At 53.6% G+C, this 18,795-nt stretch overlaps 1 protein-coding gene across 1 annotated transcript in view; it reads right to left on the bottom strand.

The window, feature by feature from the left end:
- The window catches only part of FBXL18 (F-box and leucine-rich repeat protein 18), a 32,040-nt gene extending 16,761 nt beyond the window's left edge, over window positions 1-15,279 (bottom strand). Inside the window, exons 1-3 of the mRNA XM_012638926.1 lie at window positions 15,262-15,279; window positions 9,501-9,710; window positions 5,327-6,870 (exon numbers count right to left, since the gene is read on the bottom strand). Coding sequence (XP_012494380.1) covers window positions 5,327-6,870; window positions 9,501-9,710; window positions 15,262-15,279 — 1,772 coding nt within the window. The remainder of the gene's footprint in view (window positions 1-5,326; window positions 6,871-9,500; window positions 9,711-15,261) is intronic.
- Window positions 15,280-18,795: the final 3,516 nt, after the last annotated feature.

The following is an 18,795-nucleotide window of genomic DNA, read 5'->3' as shown; positions in this document are numbered from 1 at the left end:
TAGTCCCAGCTACTCGGGAGGCTGAGGCAGAAGGATCGCTTGAGCCCAGGAGTTTGAGGTTGCTGTGAGCTAGGATGACGCCACGGCACTCACTCTAGCCCGGGCAACACAGTGAGACTCTGTCTCAAAAAAAAAAAAAGAATCCCAGGTAAAGTGTTTCAGCCTTCACCTGCAGACCATGAAAAGTATGGTGAGGACCCCCTGCACCCGCATAAACCGCATATGGTTACCATTATAAAAAGTACAAAAAGCCATCCACACAGGGAAAAAGATATAATAAAGATGCTTGGATTAGAAAAAGCACATACCCTTCAAGTTCACAAGAATATGCTTCAGTGAAAGCAAAACTGAAAGTGACCGGTTAAAACTTTGATACAGGCGAGGGTGTAGCAGCTCAGGCCTATAATACCAGGGCTCCGGGATGCCGAGGCAGGAGGAACACTTGAGCCCAGGAGTTTGAGACCACCCTGGGCTACATAGCAAGACCCGTCTCTACAAAAAATAAGCGAGCATAGTAGCACATGCCTACAGTCCCAGCAGCTGGGGAGGCTGAGACAGGAGGATCACTTAAGCCCAGAAGTTAAAGGTTGCAGTGAGCTATGATGACACCACTGCACTCCTTCCTGGACGACAGAGTGAGACCCTGTTCTCAAAAATAACAATAATGATAATGTTTTTTAAAAAATTTGCTAAGAATCACGCCCCTGAAGCTGCCACAAGGACTCCAGAGCATTGGGGACCTGTGGTGCGTGGCATCTGAAACCTGTGGAGCAGGAAGTAATTAGGTCCTCCTGCCAGAGCAGCTTCAGATTGAGAAATGCAAATCGGTTTTTTTACTTTGGTAAACTGTGAAAATCATTTTAATTTAAAGATGATGAGGAAGTGTTTTCATTACAATATATTTTACAGACCAAAAAAACAAAAATCCTAAAGCAAGCATCCCTCTGCAGACCTTAAAGCGGGAGGTGGGAAGGTGCAGAAAGATCCTGGAAGCAGCAGAGCTGCAGTCCCGCTGGCCGCCATGCCCGGCAGCAGCGAGAGGCTCCTGACAGCAGGGGGCGGGGATGGCACAGAGGACGGCTGCGGTGGCCTCGGTCACTAGGTGGCGATACGGGTCTATGCCACCGGCCCAAGACCTCCAAGCAAAGCCTCTGGGGTTACAAACCAAGCCAGCAGAGCGCACGTGTGTGCCTGCTGTGTGTGTGTGTGTGTGTGTGTGTGTGTGTGTGTGCGCGCGCGCGCGCACGCACTGTTTAATCTTTTTTCAACTGGACAGCCACTTCCAGATTCTTCCACCCTGGAGGAAGTCACCTGCCACAGGGGTTCCAGACAGGGATGGGCCCGTGGGAGAATGTCCTGTCCACTCCTGCTCCCTCAGAGGCCTGGATGGGCGGGGACTGCACGTCCAAACCTTCTCCCAGCTCCCGGGTCAGGCTGCCCAGGATGGTGACAGAGCTGACGCACCACAAGTGCCCAGCAGCATTTGCGGGGAGGGCAGGGGATATGGAAGAGGTCTCCACTGTGCCCAGCCTCACCGGGGAGCTGTGGCCCTTTTCCTCCCAGCCATCCCTCAACCTTTCAAGCATTGAGGATCTGGCCTCCAAATCCCACTCCCCAGGGGGGTTGGGTCTCCCTGTGACTCTGTGGGCACGAGAGGGCGCTCGGATCACAGGTCCCATGAACAATGCCCAGGCCTCCGAGGTGTCCCTGGGACAGCGTGCCAGGGCCTGGCTCTGAGACGGCTCTTGCTTCCGCCCAGACGCTGCCCTGGTTCCGAGGTCACAGCAGCCCAGGGTGACTCAGGGTAATGCTCTCCCCCTCCCTCCACCACGAGGCAGGGCTTAATCAGTCTGGGAAGAGAAGGTGCCCTCTTCTGCCAAACTTGGAAACCTCTCGCTATGGAGGTATCTGAGAATCCCAAGCCGTGAGGCCTGGACCAGAACAACTTGTCCCTGACCATCTCTTCCCTACCAGGAGCCGGGCAGGCACAGTGCTCTGGAGCACGATGGTGGGGACTGCAATGGCCCGTCACCTGGGATCCGAGGGCTGCCATCTCAGGAACATCCCTGGTGTGCCAGCCTCCCCTGAGCCTTGGACACCATTTCTTCCGTGCGGCTCCTGCCCACAGGCGAGCAAGCACCACCTGCTCCTTTCACTCCAGCTTCCCTGGGCTCCCCTGCCGCAGAAGGCAGGAATCCAGAGGAACAGGGCCATTTGGCCACGTTCTAGAAACTGGAGTTTGTTCTGAACAGGCAGTACCCAGCTCAGAGCAGATGTGGTTCTTAGCGGCTGCTGGGCACAGGCTTGACTTTGTGCACAGAGATGCCATTATGAGTGGCGGGCAGGTTCTCAGGCCAGCCCACAAAACCCATTCATCTCGAGTCCTCCAGGCCTCCCCACGCTGTACGCAGGGCCTTGCTCCTGGGGAAGACACTTTGCCACAGGGACCACGTGCCAGACCCCAGAGGCCACTCAGTAACTACTAAATGCTGCCGCATTGCCCCATTCAATGCCGGTCGCCCTGTGAGGCAGGGAACACTCCCGGCTACATGCGCGGACCAGCCGTGTGACCCAGGCAAGTTCACCGACACTCGGGGCCTTGCTCTCCTCCTCCATAAAGCGGGACAACAGGGTCTTCGCTCATGGGGTTGTTGAGAATGTCAAAGGGGTCAAGACCTATGAGCATGTGAAAGAGGTGAAGCCGACGGCACTCAAGTTCAAAGGTACACACGCCGCAGTCACCTCCTCCTCTGTCTTCCAGAACGCACCGCCCCCCTCCAGCGCCTCCTTCGCAGTTCTTGTTCCTCTTCCTGACCAATTCTTACCAAGTGCCCTCCCTGGCCCCATCTGGCTCCGAAGCCAAAGGCCACCTACTAGCCGAGGACTCCAGCGCAGCCCCCAGACTCTCGCTCAGGCCTGCCGGCTGGCAGGCTGCGCGAAGCCGCTCTGGGGGCGCGGCCTGCGGTGTGCATCGCAGCCTTCCAGTGCTCTGGCATTTTCAACTATGAGAATGTAGGACTTTGTTTTACCTTGTTTGGTTTCTGTTTTTATCAACCACTCCCTGATAACGACTCAGTTAGGAGAAGCTCAGGGTTTTCTGGGTTGGTGAGAAAGCAAAATTCCGGCAGCGAGAGCGGCAGACCCAGACATGGCTTGGCCCAGAGTCTGGTCCGGTTAGAGCTCCAGGCTCTCGTGGGCTCCCTGTGTTAGGAAACTTTCGATTCCCAATTGCAAGATGCGAACAGGGTGACAGGGAGCAGACCCCAGGGGCTCCAGATGGTACTTCAAGGCCCACCTGCAGCTCCTCACCACGGCCTCGGGGAAAGCCAGGAGGAGAGAGGGTGCGAAAAGCCACTGCAGAGAGATGAGCCAGTGAGAGAGAGGGGCTGTGGGCAGCTGCAGAGACACCGAGGAGGAGGAGGAGGACGAGGAGGAAGGCACCCTCTGAGGAGGAGGTCAGAAAGGCTCCGAAAGGCAGGTGGTGAAGGGGACTGACTGCTGTGGTCAGAGGTGGCACGTTCAGCTACACATGGTGACGGTATTTTCCCCTAACGTAAAAAGGGAGCCCAAAACTGACATGAACTTAGACTCAAACGTCTAAACCGGGGGATGCTCAAAAGCCGGCAGTCCGGCTCTTGGAGCAACCGTGGCTGGGACGCCGGGGCCGGAGCATGGGGCTGCCCCTCCCCAGACCCAGATGCATTGGCTCAAAAGGGCAGAAAACAGATGCTTCGAGCAATCTGCTCTGCCATTTGGGAGGCCTGGGTTTGGTCCCAGGCTTCTCACCCTCAGGCCAGCAGGGAGTCCCAGCACCGCTGTGCTCAGAGGCCTCGAGGGAAGCGTCCAGCCTGGCTGAGCCACTCTGGAAGGCTCCGGGTGTGAGTAGCAAAGTGTTTTGCTGCCTCCACTCCACTCCACTCGGGTCTGGCGGCTTCCTGCCGTGCCCAACCCTTCCAGGGTGTATGGGGGAGATTCACAGAGGACACACTTATCTCCACTCTGTGTGGCTTCGAGGGCCAAGGTCGAGACGTCTCTCTGGGTGAGACGCAGCTGCTCCTCTGAGCTTCCACAGCCTCACCTGTGAAATGGGGAAGATGGTGGCACCTGGCTCAGGGGCCTGGCCCACGCAGAGGCACAAAGTGAACACTAACTACTCTGGGACAGTGATACGTATGTCCAAGCACCCCTTGGGCTGAGACAGGATTCATGTTCCCGACGCTGCCTCACATGCCCACCACGCCCCAGCGAGGAACTCACAGATAGCGGCTGATTTTCCAAAGCCTCCTTCCTGCCTCCCTGACCTGAGTCCCTCGGGGGACTGGGCTTGATGCCTTCACTACATTTGGGGTAATTTTTCAAGATCAGATCTATCCGCCAAGATTTCAAACATATCTTTAAGTTAACGAATTCTTCTTATCCTTTAAATACTGGGACCTCACGAGAACATGCTTCCCCCAACACATAATTCAGTGTAAATCCATCTCTGCTTGGTTCTCCCTGACAACAGCCTCCAAGGCCCGTGGGTTCCACCTCCTTCCGCTCCCTCAGATGGGTCCTGCTACCCCACTCCCGGCCCTTCCGCCCCTCACAAGTCCGCACCCTGACCCCAAGCCAAGCCCTGTCTTCTCCATCTTGTCCCTCCAGTCCGCAGGGATGCCAGGGACCCCTCTGGTAGAAGCCCTGCAGCACCTCCACCTGCCTACCCTGCCCACCTATCTCCTCCTCCCTCCCACCTCCCCACTCTGCCCTGGGCACGCTGAACCCATTGGTCTTCGGCATATTTTAAGCCTCTGGGGCTCCTACACATGCTGCTCACTGTTCCAGAAAGCCTTGGCTCTGCGTTCCCTGGCTAACGCCTTTAAAAACCAAAAAGGTGGGCCAGAAGGTGATGGGTTCAAATCCCGACTCCCCACTCACCAGCTCTGCTGTATAGGAACGATTATTGACCACCTTGAAGGATTATTACAAGGATTAAATGAGATTACATACAACAGCAGCATCGTACGTAGCAGTCAGTCAAATAACCATAAGAAATAAAGACGACGACATTAAGCTCAGATATCTGCCCCCTGCACCCCACCGCAGCTCCACCAGATTGTCGCATTCCCCAGATCGCCCCTGAGCCACATCTTGTACACAGCGAGGCCCTGACCCCCAGCCTCTGGGCTCCTAGAGGACAGGCCTGTGTCACGTCCATCTCTGAGCTCGACACCAGGCAGGCCCACGGCAGGTCTGCAAACGCGTGCTACTCACTTCCCCTCCGCCAGCCTCTAGGGGCCTCCAAAGAGCCAGCAGAGGCCAGGGAGACACCGACCAGGCCCCTCACCTGAGGTCTTTCAGCCGCTTGCAGTGCTTCAGCATGTCCGAGAGGGCGGGCATGTAGACCACCTTCCCCATCATGCCCAGGTTGGCCAGCGAGAGGGACTGGAGCTGCTGGCACTGCAGGCCGATACTGACCAGCCCAGAGCCCGTCAGCACACTGGGCAGCTGGGCCAGTGTCAGGTGCCGCAGGAAGGCCAGCTGGCCAATGGCGGCCACCTCCGAGTCCCCAACGTTCTGCGCCCGGCTGCAGGGAGGGAGGGAGTTGCGGATGGCAGGCTCATTGCGTGGCATGGCAGAGGAGAAGTTGGACCCGATCAGCTCAAGGTGTTCCAAAAAGGGCAAGTTCTTCAGCAGAGACCAGAACACAGAGGAAGGCTGGGGGACCGTCTGGCCCGAGAAGGGGTTGGGGCAGGACTGCACGCCTATGCGCACCTTCTTGCCAAAGCCACGGGGCACAGCATGCATCACAGGCTGGGCGGGTACCCGGTCGGCCCGAGGTGCCGAGTCAGCAACAGAGCAGACAGGCAGGGAGAGGGAGCGCAGGTGGCGCAGCCGGGCCAGGAGCTGGCAGAGGTGCCTGCCCAGGCCCTCAGAGCTGTGGTGGTGGGCGGCCGAGAGGTTCAGGTGCCGCAGGTTGCAGCAGGACACCACCAATGTCTCTAGGATGCTGCTGTCAATATCGTCCTCTGCCTTGCGGAGCAGGGAGTCCGGGGAGAGGCAGTGGACGCAGCCACTGAGGTTCAGGCTGGCCAGGCTCCGGAGGTCCTTGCCACCGTTGATAACCCGCTGGATTAAGTGGCCACCGGACAGGGTGCACCTGCTGAAGCTGAAGTAAAACGGGTTGTTGAACTTCATGTGCTGGAGGAGGGATGAGCCGTTCAGCCAGGACTTGGGCAGCTGCAGGGCATCCAAGGCGACATTGCGGGCCATGGAATCCAAGAGGTTCTTGGTGGCCCCACTCTCAGCAAAACTGCCAGGGACAGAGATGAGGAAGGCGTGGAGGTTCTCAGGCGTGCGGTCGCTGAGCACGGCCAGGTACAGCCGCACCACCTCCTGGTTGATGTAGCCCGGGGCCAGGCGGGCATAGAAGACCCGCAGGTTCTGGTAGTGGGGCACGTTGCTCTGGCCCACCATGAGCTGGCCCGAGAGGATGGCCCCCTCGCGCGTGCGGTCCAGGATCTCGAAGTAGAGCAGCAGCTTCTCGAGGCTGGTGCAGCAGGGCACCACGCCATAGGAGGGCGTGAACAGTGTCTGCTTGAGCTCCCGGACACGGCTCAGTGTGGCCTTGCACTCGCCGCTCAGCTGGCTGGCGTCGAAGCCAGGGCTCACGTCGATGGCCAGGGAGCGCAGGTGTTGCAAGGCCGAGAGCATCTTGGAGAGGCGCAGGGAGGTGAGGTGGCAGCCCGAGAGGTTCACTTTGACCAGGCTGCGGCAGCGGGCCACGTGCTCCACGGTGGAGCCGGACAGCCAGTAGCAGCCGGCCAAGCTCAGCTGCTGGATGTCCCGGCCAATCTCCTTCACCAGCTGCTTCACCTTGTCCTCATTGGCCTGCAGGATGGGGCGGGGCAGGAAGAAGGGAAGGAGCTGAAGGTAGCTGGGCGTCTCCTTCAACCCTCAGCATGCAGACTCCCCCCACGCTCCCCCACGACAGTCAGGGAGCCACGCGGGCCCTGCAGAGGCACAGCTCCAGCCTCCAGCAGAGAGGGGAAGCCAGTCCCCACCCCTTCCCACACGCTTAGCTCAAGCCGACAGTCAAGAGCGCCCCGCCATGGGGCAGTGGGCAGCAGAACCACATGACAGGGCAGTGCCACTCCAGGGTACACAACCAAAGGAACTGAGACTGGGATTCACACAGACACCCACCCGCCCATGATCCACAATAACCCAAAGGTGGAAACCACCCAAACATCCATTAACAGATGAATGGACGAACAAAATGCAGTCTATCCATACAGTGGAATAAATATCATTCAACCACAGAAAGGAACGAAGTTCCAACACCTGCTACAACATGGACGAACTTAAACATGACGCTGGGTGAGAGAAGCCAGGCACAAAAGGTCAATGCTGCACGATTCCACTGACATGAAGTGCCTACGACAGGCAAATCCACAGAAACAGATGGTAGACTAGAAGCTACCAGGGGCCAGGGGAGAGGACAGTGGGAAGTTGTTGCTTAATGGTTCCAGTTTCAGACGGTGAAAAAGTTCCAGAGACAGATGGTGGTGACAGTTACACAACATTGTGAAATGTGCTTACGGCCACTGAACTGCACACTTAAAAATGATTAAGACGAGGCCGGGAGCGGTGGCTCATGCCTGTAATCCTAGCTCTCTGGGAGGCCGAGGCGGGCGGATTGTTTGAGCTCAGGAGTTCGAAACCAGCCTGAGCAAGAGCGAGACCCCATCTCTACTAAAATTAGAAAGAAATTAATTGGACAACTAAAAATGTATAGAAAAAATTAGCCGGGCATGGTGGCGCATGCCTGTAGTCCCAGCTACTCGGGAGGCTGAGGCAGGAGGATCGCTTGAGCCCAGGAGTTTGAGGTTGCTGTGAGCTAGGATGACGCCACGGCACTCTAGCCAGGGCAACAGAGTGAGACTCTGTCTCAAAAAAAAAAAAAATAAATAAAGCATTTAAAAAAAGAAGAAGAAACGGTCCCTAGCTGAGGAGCCTGAGCACCCACAAAAGCCTCCCGCGGGAGACAGCACAGGGAGGCTGCCCAGGGTGTGGCCCCATCTCTCTGACACATATTGCAGAGCTGGAATCGGGCCCCACGAAGCTGTTTTCTTTCTCATCCTTACATATTGCTCATGAATCTAGCTCGGACTGGCTTAGGTGAACCATGAAATGCCCAGTCGGGAGCACAGCAGCCAGTCACCTACAGCAGGACGCCGTGGCTATTTCCAGCGTAGCCCTATGGTGAACAACGCTGCATCGAGCATCGGCATACAACAGGCTTCAGCACACAGGATTCCTTCTCTGAAGGAAAGGTCTACACATGGGACTAGGCAGCTGAAGGACAGGCATATTTTAAATGTTCCAGATAGGCCTGGCGTGGTGGTACGCACCTGTAGTCCCAGCTACTTGGGAGGCTGAGGTGGGAGGATCGCTTGAACCCAGGAGTCTGAGACCAGCCTGGGCAACACAGTAAGACCCCATATCTCTACCCCATCTCAACAATAAATAGAAAAATTAGCCAGGCATGGTGGTGTGTGCCTGAGGCATGTTCAAGGATGCAGTGAGCTATGATCAGGCCACTGTACTCCAGAACTGGACAAGAGAGCAAGACCTTGTCCCTCAAAAAAAAAGAGTGAAAATTATAAAACTTCTAGACACAAGAGAAAATCTCATGATCTCAGGTTTAACAAAGATTTCTTCAAAATGACACAAAAAGCGCATACTCAAAACCAATAAATCGGACTTCACCAAAAGTTAATACCTATGCTCTTCAAAAGACAGTTAAAATGAAACAGCAAGCCAGACTGGGAAAAAACATGGGGGATAATAGTTACAATACATATATCTGACAAAAGACTGGTATCCAAAAGATATAAAGAATCCCACAACTTACTAAGAAAAAGACAACTCTGTAAAAAATGGGCAAAAGACTTAAAACAGGTACTTCTGAAAATGGCCCACACACTTTACAAAACATGACAGGCAGCATCCTTCATCAGTTAAACCACAAGGTAAAACCATAATGAGATACCATGTCCCACCCATTAGAATGGCTAAAACTGAAAAAACTGACACCACTGAGTGTTGGTGAGGATACAGAACAACTGGAACTCTCACCCACTGCCGGCGGGGTGTAAAATGGTGTCCTCACACTGTGTCCCTGGAGAGCCATGCATTTACCTTTACAAGAAACCTCCAAACCTATCCTGTGACCCAGCAGTGCCACTCCTAGGTATCTACGGGCAAGTAAGTCTCCCACCTCCCGCAGGCCTGAGGCCCTAGGTTTCCTCCCAGAACGAGGTCCACATATACCTGCACCCTCCTCCCCAGGTGGCATATCATCCACATGTTCTGCCCCTTGCTTCTGTCACTTAGTGCATCCTGGAGACTGCTCCAGTCAAGACCCCTTCTTTGTCAGCTGCACAGCGGGGCTATGCCAGTCCTCCAAGGTGAACGTCTAGGTTGTTTCCGATCTCCTGTCCCCTCGCCCACCTCACCTGATAGTCCTTCTGCAGCAACACGGTGTGCACAAGGCTCTTGTCAAGGCACAGGGCTGCAAGCTTCCGGCAGGTGCACCGGACGTTCAAAATCAGGTCTGTGCTGGGGACGTGGCTGAGGATGTGCAGTAGGATCTCGTCAGAGAATCCCAGGAGGTGGGTGCCACCCGCCATCCCAGCGGGGTGTGTGTCATCGTCGTTGGACATGTCCTGAAAATAAGGGGGACACCAAATTCCCACAGGATCCCCAAAGGCGGCCATCGACCTGGCCTCCCCAGCCAGGGGGAGAAGCTGAGAGAAGCCCTCACCATGGTCCAGGCAAAAGAAGGTGCTTTTATGAAAAATCTTAACTGCATAGCAAACAATTCATGAGATGCTTCAAAACTTCTTTTTAGATCTGCAAACCAGGATCTATCTTCAAAAGTAAAAGATTAGTAAAAAGATCATTATGTGTTTAAAAGAGGTTTTTCCTACTAAAGACCGCCAGTCAACTGTGGCATGATTTTAGGCTCAACAATGTAACCATTCACCAAGGTTCTCCACTGTTGAAAGCCTCTAGTCCCTGACTCTGTCCCAGACATCAAGCTATTAATATATTCTTGAAAACCCTTCGGAAGGAGTATTCTATCAAGAAACTTATTGAGAGCCAGGTGCAGTGGCGCACGCCTGTAGTCCCAGCTGCTCAGGAGCCTGAAGCAGGAGGATCACATGAGCCCAGGAGTTCAAGGCCAGCCTGGGCAACACAGTGAGATCTCGAGGGAGGGAGTTAGGGAGGGAAGGAGGGAAGAAGGGAAGGAAGGAGGGAAGGAGGGAGGGAAGGAGGGAGGGAAGGAAGGAAGGAAGGGAGGGAAGGAGGGAGGGAAGGAAGGAAGGAAGGAAGGAACGAACGAAGGAAGGAACGAAGGAAGGAAATTAGTTACCAAGGACAGTAAGACTGTCTTCACCTCGCAGGGCTGCCGTAACAGCTAAATGAGTTATCACACATCAAGTCCTTAGAACAAGGTCTGACAACAGTAGCTGTTTCAGCACTGCCATTAAGGGTAAGCAAAAGTAGAGGAACCGCCACTGAGAATAAAACTACACAAGTCCTTATAAAGAAGAAACAGTATCGGCCGGGTGCAGTGGCTCACGCCTGTAATCCTAGCTCTCTGGGAGGCCGAGGTGGGCGGATTGTTTGAGCTCAGGAGTTCGAAACCAGCCTGAGCAAGAGCGAGACCCCGTCTCTACTAAAAATAGAAAGAAATTAATTGGACAACTAAAAACATATAGAAAAAACTAGCCGGGCATGGTGGCGCATGCCTGTAGTCCCAGCTACTCGGGAGGCTGAGGCAGGAGGATTGCTTGAGCCCAGGAGTTTGAGGTTGCTGTGAGCTAAGACCACGCCACGGCACTCTAGCCCGGGCAACACAGTGAGACTCTGTCTCAAAAAAAAAAAAAAAAAGAAGAAACAGTATCTACTAGACTAATGAGGTTTTCAAATCTTAAAATCAGTAATAAATAATAGGAACTCTACAATTTATCTCTATTTTTCATATTTTCTGGTTAGAGACTCATGTTGCCATTTCCAATAAGATATCTGTAGATTTCACTTGCTCTGCTGCAGCTATCCAGCAAGCTACCAGGTGTTCTTCCCTAACGTGAGCTTTGGTCCAAATGCTCAATGTCTTTTTGACTTGTACACCAAGAGGAGAGGGACTGGACCCACGCTAATGTGATATGAAATCCCCAAATCAAGGACAAAGGAATACGGAAGACTTTACTAAGGAGGGTTCGTGGGGGATGAGTCCCTACACAGTCCCAGCACTCCCACCTCGGGCTCCTCCTGCCTCCTCCAGGCTGCTCCTCTCTCTAGGGCCCCAGAAACACCCCCTGCTGCCTCCCCAGCAACTGTGTCTACACGACCCTCACCTCCAGCCTGCTCTGTTTTCCACCCTGCTCCTGTACATATTTGCATGGATGGAAACTCTGAGTTTTGGAAAGCCCTGCTGCTGTCATGGCAACCGTGAGGGCCGTGGGGGAAAAGCCTATCTGCACACCCCACGCAGGCGTTGGAGGTTTCCTGGGAATGCCGACTGTGCAGCCCTTTCGCCCTGTCCCAATGGGCCCTCGCCAGGCCCTAGATAGGTGTCCAGGGGTGTTTAAAGAATCATCCTCCATTCTCCAAAAGAGAAAGCTACATCGGACACCAAAGAACATGGCCAAGTCAGAGAGTATATTTATCACGAGGGTCAGAGGGTCAAGAACTTATCTTGACAGCATTGACTCTTCCACCTGCCCTGCTTCACCTGCCCTCCCCTTCCCCCCAACCTGTCTTCTTCCTTCCTCTGTCACAAGGGCAGAGGGCAGCCCTCAGACCCAAGTCCACAGCTGTGCTGGGTCATATTCTGGGTCCAATGGCTCTCCCGTCACACAGTATTTCCCAGAGAACAGTCCAGGGGATCACCCAGGCACCTCGTAACAACCAGATTCCCAGCCTAGACCTGTGGAATCCATCCCCAAGGGACAGGCTCCTGAACCAGCGACGATCCTTATCAGAACCAGGGATAACTTCTATTAGAACCAGGGACAACCCCTATCAGGAGATCTTGGCAAACAGGGCTCTGCAGAGGACCTGCGGCTGTGAAATTACAAGACTGGGTTTGACTCCCATTGAGTGGCCTGAGCCGCAACCCCCATCCCTAATTTGTACATTTATGAAGTAAGAACGCCACTGGAGTGCTCTCATAGGTAAGAGGAAGAACAAGAGCAAAACATTATTAAAAAAACTCCACTCCAGCATCATATAATTTCCAGTTATGCTACTATGCTGAATTTTTCTTAAAACCACCTAGAAATGACAAGAATTAAAAAAAAAAGAAAGAAAGAAAGAGAGAGAGAGAGAATGCACCAAGAATTAAATCCCAGCTCCCTCCATCCAGCCTCAGCACATTCCACAGGATCACTTTTTCCACATGCTGTGCCCTAAATAAAAGAGAAGTTTCGTCTCAGGCCAGACCCCAAATGCTGTGGCAAGGCCAGCAGCACACAGGCTGGGCAGGGGAAGCTGGCCGGGAGGAGAGAAGCCGGCTGGGCAGCAGCTCATGATGGCCCCCAACCCCCTGAATCTCCAGCCAGCTAATCCTGGAAGGTGGCCGCTGGGTTTGTAACAACTGAGCCATTTCTCTGGAACTTAGGTTTCCTGAGACAACTTTGGTAAATGACTACCTTTTGCACCCACAAAAGGTTGCAAGCTCTGGAGAAGCAACAACAAACCAGGGGTGTCCACCAGGATGACAAGAGGGAGGGAATGGGCCTCCAAGTTTCTTTTTGTTGTTGTTGTTGAAGCAGGGTCTTGCTCTGTCACTCAGGCTAGAGTGCACTGGCATCATCATAGCTCACTGCAGCCTCAAACTCCTGGCCTTAAGCAATCCTCCTGCCTCAGCCTCCCCAATAGCTGGGACTGGAGGCATGGGCGACCTCGCCTAACTAATTTTTCTATTTTTCGTAGAGACGGGGTCTCCATATGTTACCCAGGCTGGTCTCGAACTGCTGGCCTAAAGTTACCCTCCTGCCTCAGCCTCCCAAAGTGCTGGAATTACAAGCAAGAGCCACCACACTCAGACCAAGTTTCTTAATCTGTGAAATAAAAACGTGGCCCAAATATGCCTACCTCCACACATACCCAAATAAACTCATACTCACTTCCATCTGTCTCTCAGAAAATGTGTTGTCAACCACAGGGGAAACTGAGACAGACTCATCCTCCATCTTAAAAAAAAAACCCAGGTAACTAACCCAAAGTCAGAGGGCAAGCAATGCAGAAAGCAGGGCCCGATGTGCTAAGCCAGGAACTGTCTTTCCCTCCAACACCAAGAAAGGGTGGCTGAGCCTTCCTGACAGGTCGGTACCAAATTTCTGGAGCCTCCTGAAATTCCAATTCAGGGGTGAGAAGCAGGCCCTGGAATGTGCTTGTAACAGTTCTGGATGATCCTTATCGAGCACACTGGGAGCCACCTGGCTATAATGACGACATGAAAGTGGTTTGAAGAGTTTAGTTATTCATTAAACTCTTTATTTTTAAAGTCAGCAATGATTTTCAAAATCAGACACCCCAGGTCGGGCCTGGTGGCTCACGCCTGTAATCCTAGCACTCTGGGAGGCCGAGGCGGGCGGATTGTTCTGAGCTCAGGAGTTCGAGACCAGCCTGAGCAAGAGCGAGACCCCGTCTCTACCAAAAAATGGAAAGAAATTAATTGGACAGCTAAAAATATAGGTAGAAAAAATTAGCCGGGCATGGTGGCGCGTGCCTGTGGTCCCAGCTACTCGGGAGGCTGAGGCAGAAGGATTGCTTGAGCCCAGGAGTTTGAGGTTGCTGTGAGCTAAGCTGACGCCACGGCACTCGCCCCAGGCAAGAGAGTGAGTCTCTGTTTCAAAAAAAAAAAAAAATCAGACACCCCATTCTGGAATCAAAGAGAGGGGGGATGGCTGCACAACCTTGTGAATATAGTTTTTTTTAAAAAAAATCACTGAATTGTACACTTCAAAAGTGTGAATTTTGTAGTATGTGAATTATGTCTCAATAAATAAATAATTTGTCCCAGAAAAAGAGACCTTGATCTCCACATTCAGGACAGAACTAGACTCACCTCTCTCCTTCTCAGCCTAAGAGGTATCTGCAATGCCAACAAGAAGCAGGCCTCAACAGCCAGGTCACCCCCATGTGCTTAATCGGACAGAGGGGCCTAGGAGCCAGGACTCCGTAAGACCAGGGTACCAGACCCACCCACCTCCCCAAGGCACACACAGCTAACTGGAATCTGCTAACACAGCCAGGCTACTCCAGAACTCTTCCTCCGGGAGCTGGAGTTGTCTGGCCCTTCAATCCTATCATCAGTCTGCAGTTGGGCCACACACCCTTCCCTGTCAATCAAGGAGCCACTGGGGCTGAAGAGAACAGTCAGCAAGCCCAGGCCACCTTCCACACACTCATGCCCCATCCACTCTACAGAAAACACTTGAACCTCTCACACTCGTTCTCTAGAACCCAAGCAAGCTCCTAAAACTTAGAAATGTGCCAAAACGGTCTGAGTGCTGCAAGATGACGGATATCCAGGTAGGCAGGAAGCAACAAAAGAGAAGCCAGTAGTGGAAATCGAGTCCCCCCATACCCTTGTGAGCAGAGAAAATACCTTGCACCACATAACGGGGGACGCGGTGGGATTCTCCATCGGACCCAGGTTTGTGAAACGTTGGGAAAGGAATTCCAGATAAGCTGCAAGTCCCCAGGCGAAACGGCTTTTCCTCCATCACCACCACCCCCAACCCAAATCAACAAGCAGGCTCCAGAGACAAGGGGGCTGGACTGAAACTGAGCATTCAGAGATAGAAGACACGGTGGGAAGTGGCCACGAAGGGGAACGTCCCAGAGCTGAAAGAGCTGAGCCGAGGCACAGGGGCATGGAGAAAGGGCCCTGGAGGCGCCTAGAAACTCAGGGGGCAGAGAGGCGGGGAGCAACTCTGGCGGTCAGGAATGTGGGACTGGGAAAGGGATGGAAAGCTGAGGAGGGACACAGCGTGTGCCTGGGGAGGCAGAGGAAGGGCCTGGGGGGCGGAATGGGGCAAGGATGGGACCAGGAGCAAGGCCGGGGTCCGGATCGGGAGGACGGAGTGGGGTAGGGGTCCGGACAGAAAGGACGCATGGGGACCGGGGTCGGGACGAGAAGAACCTGGGGGGCTGAGGCCGCCGAGGTAGGAGCAGAGGGGAGAAAGGCGCGGGCTGTACCTCTCCGGAGCTGGCCATGTCGCGGGCGGGCAGTGCCGCGGCCGCCGGAGCCGAAGCCCCGGGGCCTCCAGCCTGCCGGGCCAGGGATGCTCGAAGCCGGCGCGGCCGCGGTTCTACAGAGACCCCGGCAGGGGCGGGGCCTCCGGCTACTTCCGGCGCCCGCCGACACGCACTTCCGCTCGCCCGCAGGCAGGCCCCGCGTGGCCGCCATGTTGGGTGTGGCGCCACCCAGAGCACTGCCAGGGCACGGAGGAACCCTGCAGGTCCTCTGTGGCCTCCGCTTCCTCTTCGAGCTCGTTCCCCAAGCTCTGTGACCTCTGCACGCTTCTCTCCAGCCACGCCGGCCTCCTGCCGGCCCAGCACGTCCCCGCCACCAGGCCTTTGCATTTGCCGTTCCCTCTGCCTGCGGCATTTAAAAGCCACCTGTCAGAGGATCCCTGAGCATCTAGCATGAAATAGCAGCTCCTCCTCCCCACCAACATACACATGCATCTGAATTGCCCCTCATCCCGGGTTCTATGTCTCTATAGGTCTTTCCACCATCTGACCTACTGTATCTTTTGGGGGGGGTCCTCCCTCTAATACGCTGTAAGCAGGAACAGGATTTTCCAGAACCTAGAACTACCCCTGGCCGGTAGTAGGCACTGAATAAATATTTGCTGAGTAAATGAATGTCTGTGCACCTACCCTGAAGCATTTGCATTTAAAAACACTTTATTAGTAGAAATTCGTGGGGAAATCTCATGCTCTGGAAGCAGAAAAACTGGGTTTGCATACGGGTGCTGACTTCTGGGTGACCCTGAGCAAGTGTTAGTTTTCTAGGGCTGGCCTAACAAAGTGCCGCAAACTGGGTGGCTTACACAACAGGAATTTATTCTCTCTCAGTTCTGTAGGCCCGCAGTCTGAAATCAGGATGGTGGCAGGGCCATGCTCCCTCCAAAGGCTGTAGGGGAGAATCCTGCCTTGCTTTTTCCTAGCTTTTGGTGGTTGCCAGCAATCCCTGGACTTCCTTGGCTCGCAGCAGCAAAACTCCAAGTTCTTCCTCCGTCTTCATGTGGCTGTCTCTCCACTGTGTCTCTGTGTGTTGTAAGGACACCAGTCATGTTGGACTTAAGGGCCCGCCTTAACCGAGTATGACCTGACCTTAACTAGTCACAAAGACCCTATTCCAAATAAAGTCACATTCTGAGGTTCCAGGTGGACATGAATCTTTGGAGGACACTGTTTACCCCTGTACATCAGGGTTCATATCATAGCCCCCCAGGCCTCATTTCCCTCCCACCTCCTAGGGTTGAGTCACTTACTGAGTATGAAGAAGCCCCTAATGAGCAACAGCTGTGGATCATGGCAGCAGGGGCAGGGCAGTCCTTTCCCTCAAAGAGCTCACGGTTTTGTGGACAGTTAAGTTCAACTTCAAGCATAACAAAAGCGATCCTTAGTGGAATTCCCGTTGTTTCCCATAGGAGCACAGTTCTGGCCCAGGCAGGCATCTGGGGAGTTTCACAGAGGCCCAGGACTCTCCTACAACCCTCCAGTCCCCACCTGTCCTCCCTCTTTCCTCCTCCCTCCACCGCACCAGCCACTCTGGCCTGTGAGTGTGAAACACTCACTCATTGCACAGGCTCTTTCTCTGGGGCAATGCTTTGCTCCTGGTGGTTGATAGTTTCAGTCATAAATCAAATGTCACACCCTCCTGGCAGGTCTTCCCTGGAATTATCTTTCCTAGCCTCCTGACTCATTCCTTCTTTTCCCCTACAATTTTTCATTAGGTATGTTTTTCATGTGGCTGACTTGTTTATTTTCTGTCTCCCACTTAGAACAGTGCTTGGCAGTAGCAGGCCCTTGATACATGTTTGCCAAATAAATTCTTGATTAAATGAAATAATGCATCTAAGTTTCCAGCACAGAGGAGCAATTCAATCAACAGAAGCTGTAACCACTACTGATCATATTAGTTCTAGTGAGGAAGGGGTCCCACATTTCAAGGGAGGCCCCAATTCTGAGAAACAATCAAAATGGAAACCACTGAGTATTGGGCTCGAGGACCCCGGGGGGGCGGAGTCAGTGCCAGTGCCTCCCTGCTCTCACCCTCTCACAGGTGCACTCCTCAGAGCATCCCCAATAGCTCATGGTCCGAGAGCGCCCCCCCCCGCCCCCCGCAGCATCTACCTGGCTGGTCCTGGTGATGAAGGGGACCCTGAGGCCAGGGCTCAACGCTAGGCCATGTGAGTTCCCTGAGAGCCTACAGTAGAGGCTGGAAACGAGTTGGGCCACAGCAGGCCCCCCCTCCTTCCAATTCATCTACAGTGGGGTCTGGCGAAAGCAGGTCTTTCCTAACAAAAATGACAACAGCCACCATTCATAAGCCTCCGCGTGTAACTGACACTTTCCATACTAAGTGTCACCAAACCCCTGTGTGGTATATCCTATCACCCATCTTGCAGAGAAGAATGCAGGTCCAAGTGAGTAGCAAAGGTGGGATTTGAGCCCAGGTTCTCTCTACTTCAGAACCCACCAGGAGAAGCACAGCAACTTCTCCCATTCAGCCTCCTGAGCTATTGTGGGGGGCGGTGCCTCCCAGGTGTTGGGAGGCAGCAGCGAGTGGTAGACGGAGCCTGGTGAAGCTGGGGACAGGGTCTTCGAAGGGACCTGCTGGGAGAACCTCCACATCTCCCCATGGGTGGCTCTTACTGTGCCAGACACAGGCCACCACCCACATAGCCCCTGTCCCCACCTTCAGAGAGAGCCTCACCGAAGAGGCATTTTTCAAGGATCCAGGCTCTTCCCTGAGTTCCTCCCACCAAATCCACAGTGACCTCTTAAAACTACATTTCTACTAGAGTTGAAAACTTACGTCCACACGACAACCTGCACACGGATGTTTATAGCAGCTTTATTTTTGATAGCCAAAACCTGGAAGCAGCCAAGATCTCCTTCAGTAGGCGAGTGGACAAACTGTGCTACCTCCACTGAAAAGAAACGAGCCCTCAAGCCACAAAGAGACATGGAGGAAACTGACGTGTGTTATTCAGTGAAAGAAGCCAATCTGAAAAGGCCACATACTATATGATTCCAACTATATGATGTTCTGGAAAAGGCAAAACGACTAAGGCAATAAAGAGATCAGTGGTGGTCAGGGTTTAGGGGCGAGGGAAGGATGACTAGGCAAAGCACGAGGACGTTTAGGGCAGTGAAACTACTGTGTATATATAGGGTTATAATGGTGGATACATGTCCTTATAGATTTGTGCAAAGCTGTGGAAGGTACAATCCCAAGAGTGAACTCTAAAGGAAAACTCTAAGGGAAACTGTGGACTCTGGTTGATAATGTGTCAGTGTAGGTTTATCAGTTGTAACAAATGTAGCACTCTGGTGCCCATGTTGATAGAGGGGGCGGCTGTGGGTGTGTGAGCACAGGGAGGAATGGGGAACTCTCTGTGCTTTCTGTTCCATTTTTCTATGAACCCAAAACTGCTCTAAAAAATAAAGCCTATTAATTTTTTTTTTTTTGAGACAGAGTCTCACTCTTTTGCC

Source organism: Propithecus coquereli, unplaced genomic scaffold, assembly GCF_000956105.1.
Source record: "Propithecus coquereli isolate 6110/MARCELLA unplaced genomic scaffold, Pcoq_1.0 Scaffold137, whole genome shotgun sequence".
Classification (NCBI taxonomy): Eukaryota; Metazoa; Chordata; class Mammalia; order Primates; family Indriidae; genus Propithecus; species Propithecus coquereli.
Note: the sequence above shows the minus strand (reverse complement) of the source record. Positions and strands in the feature narration are given on the sequence as shown.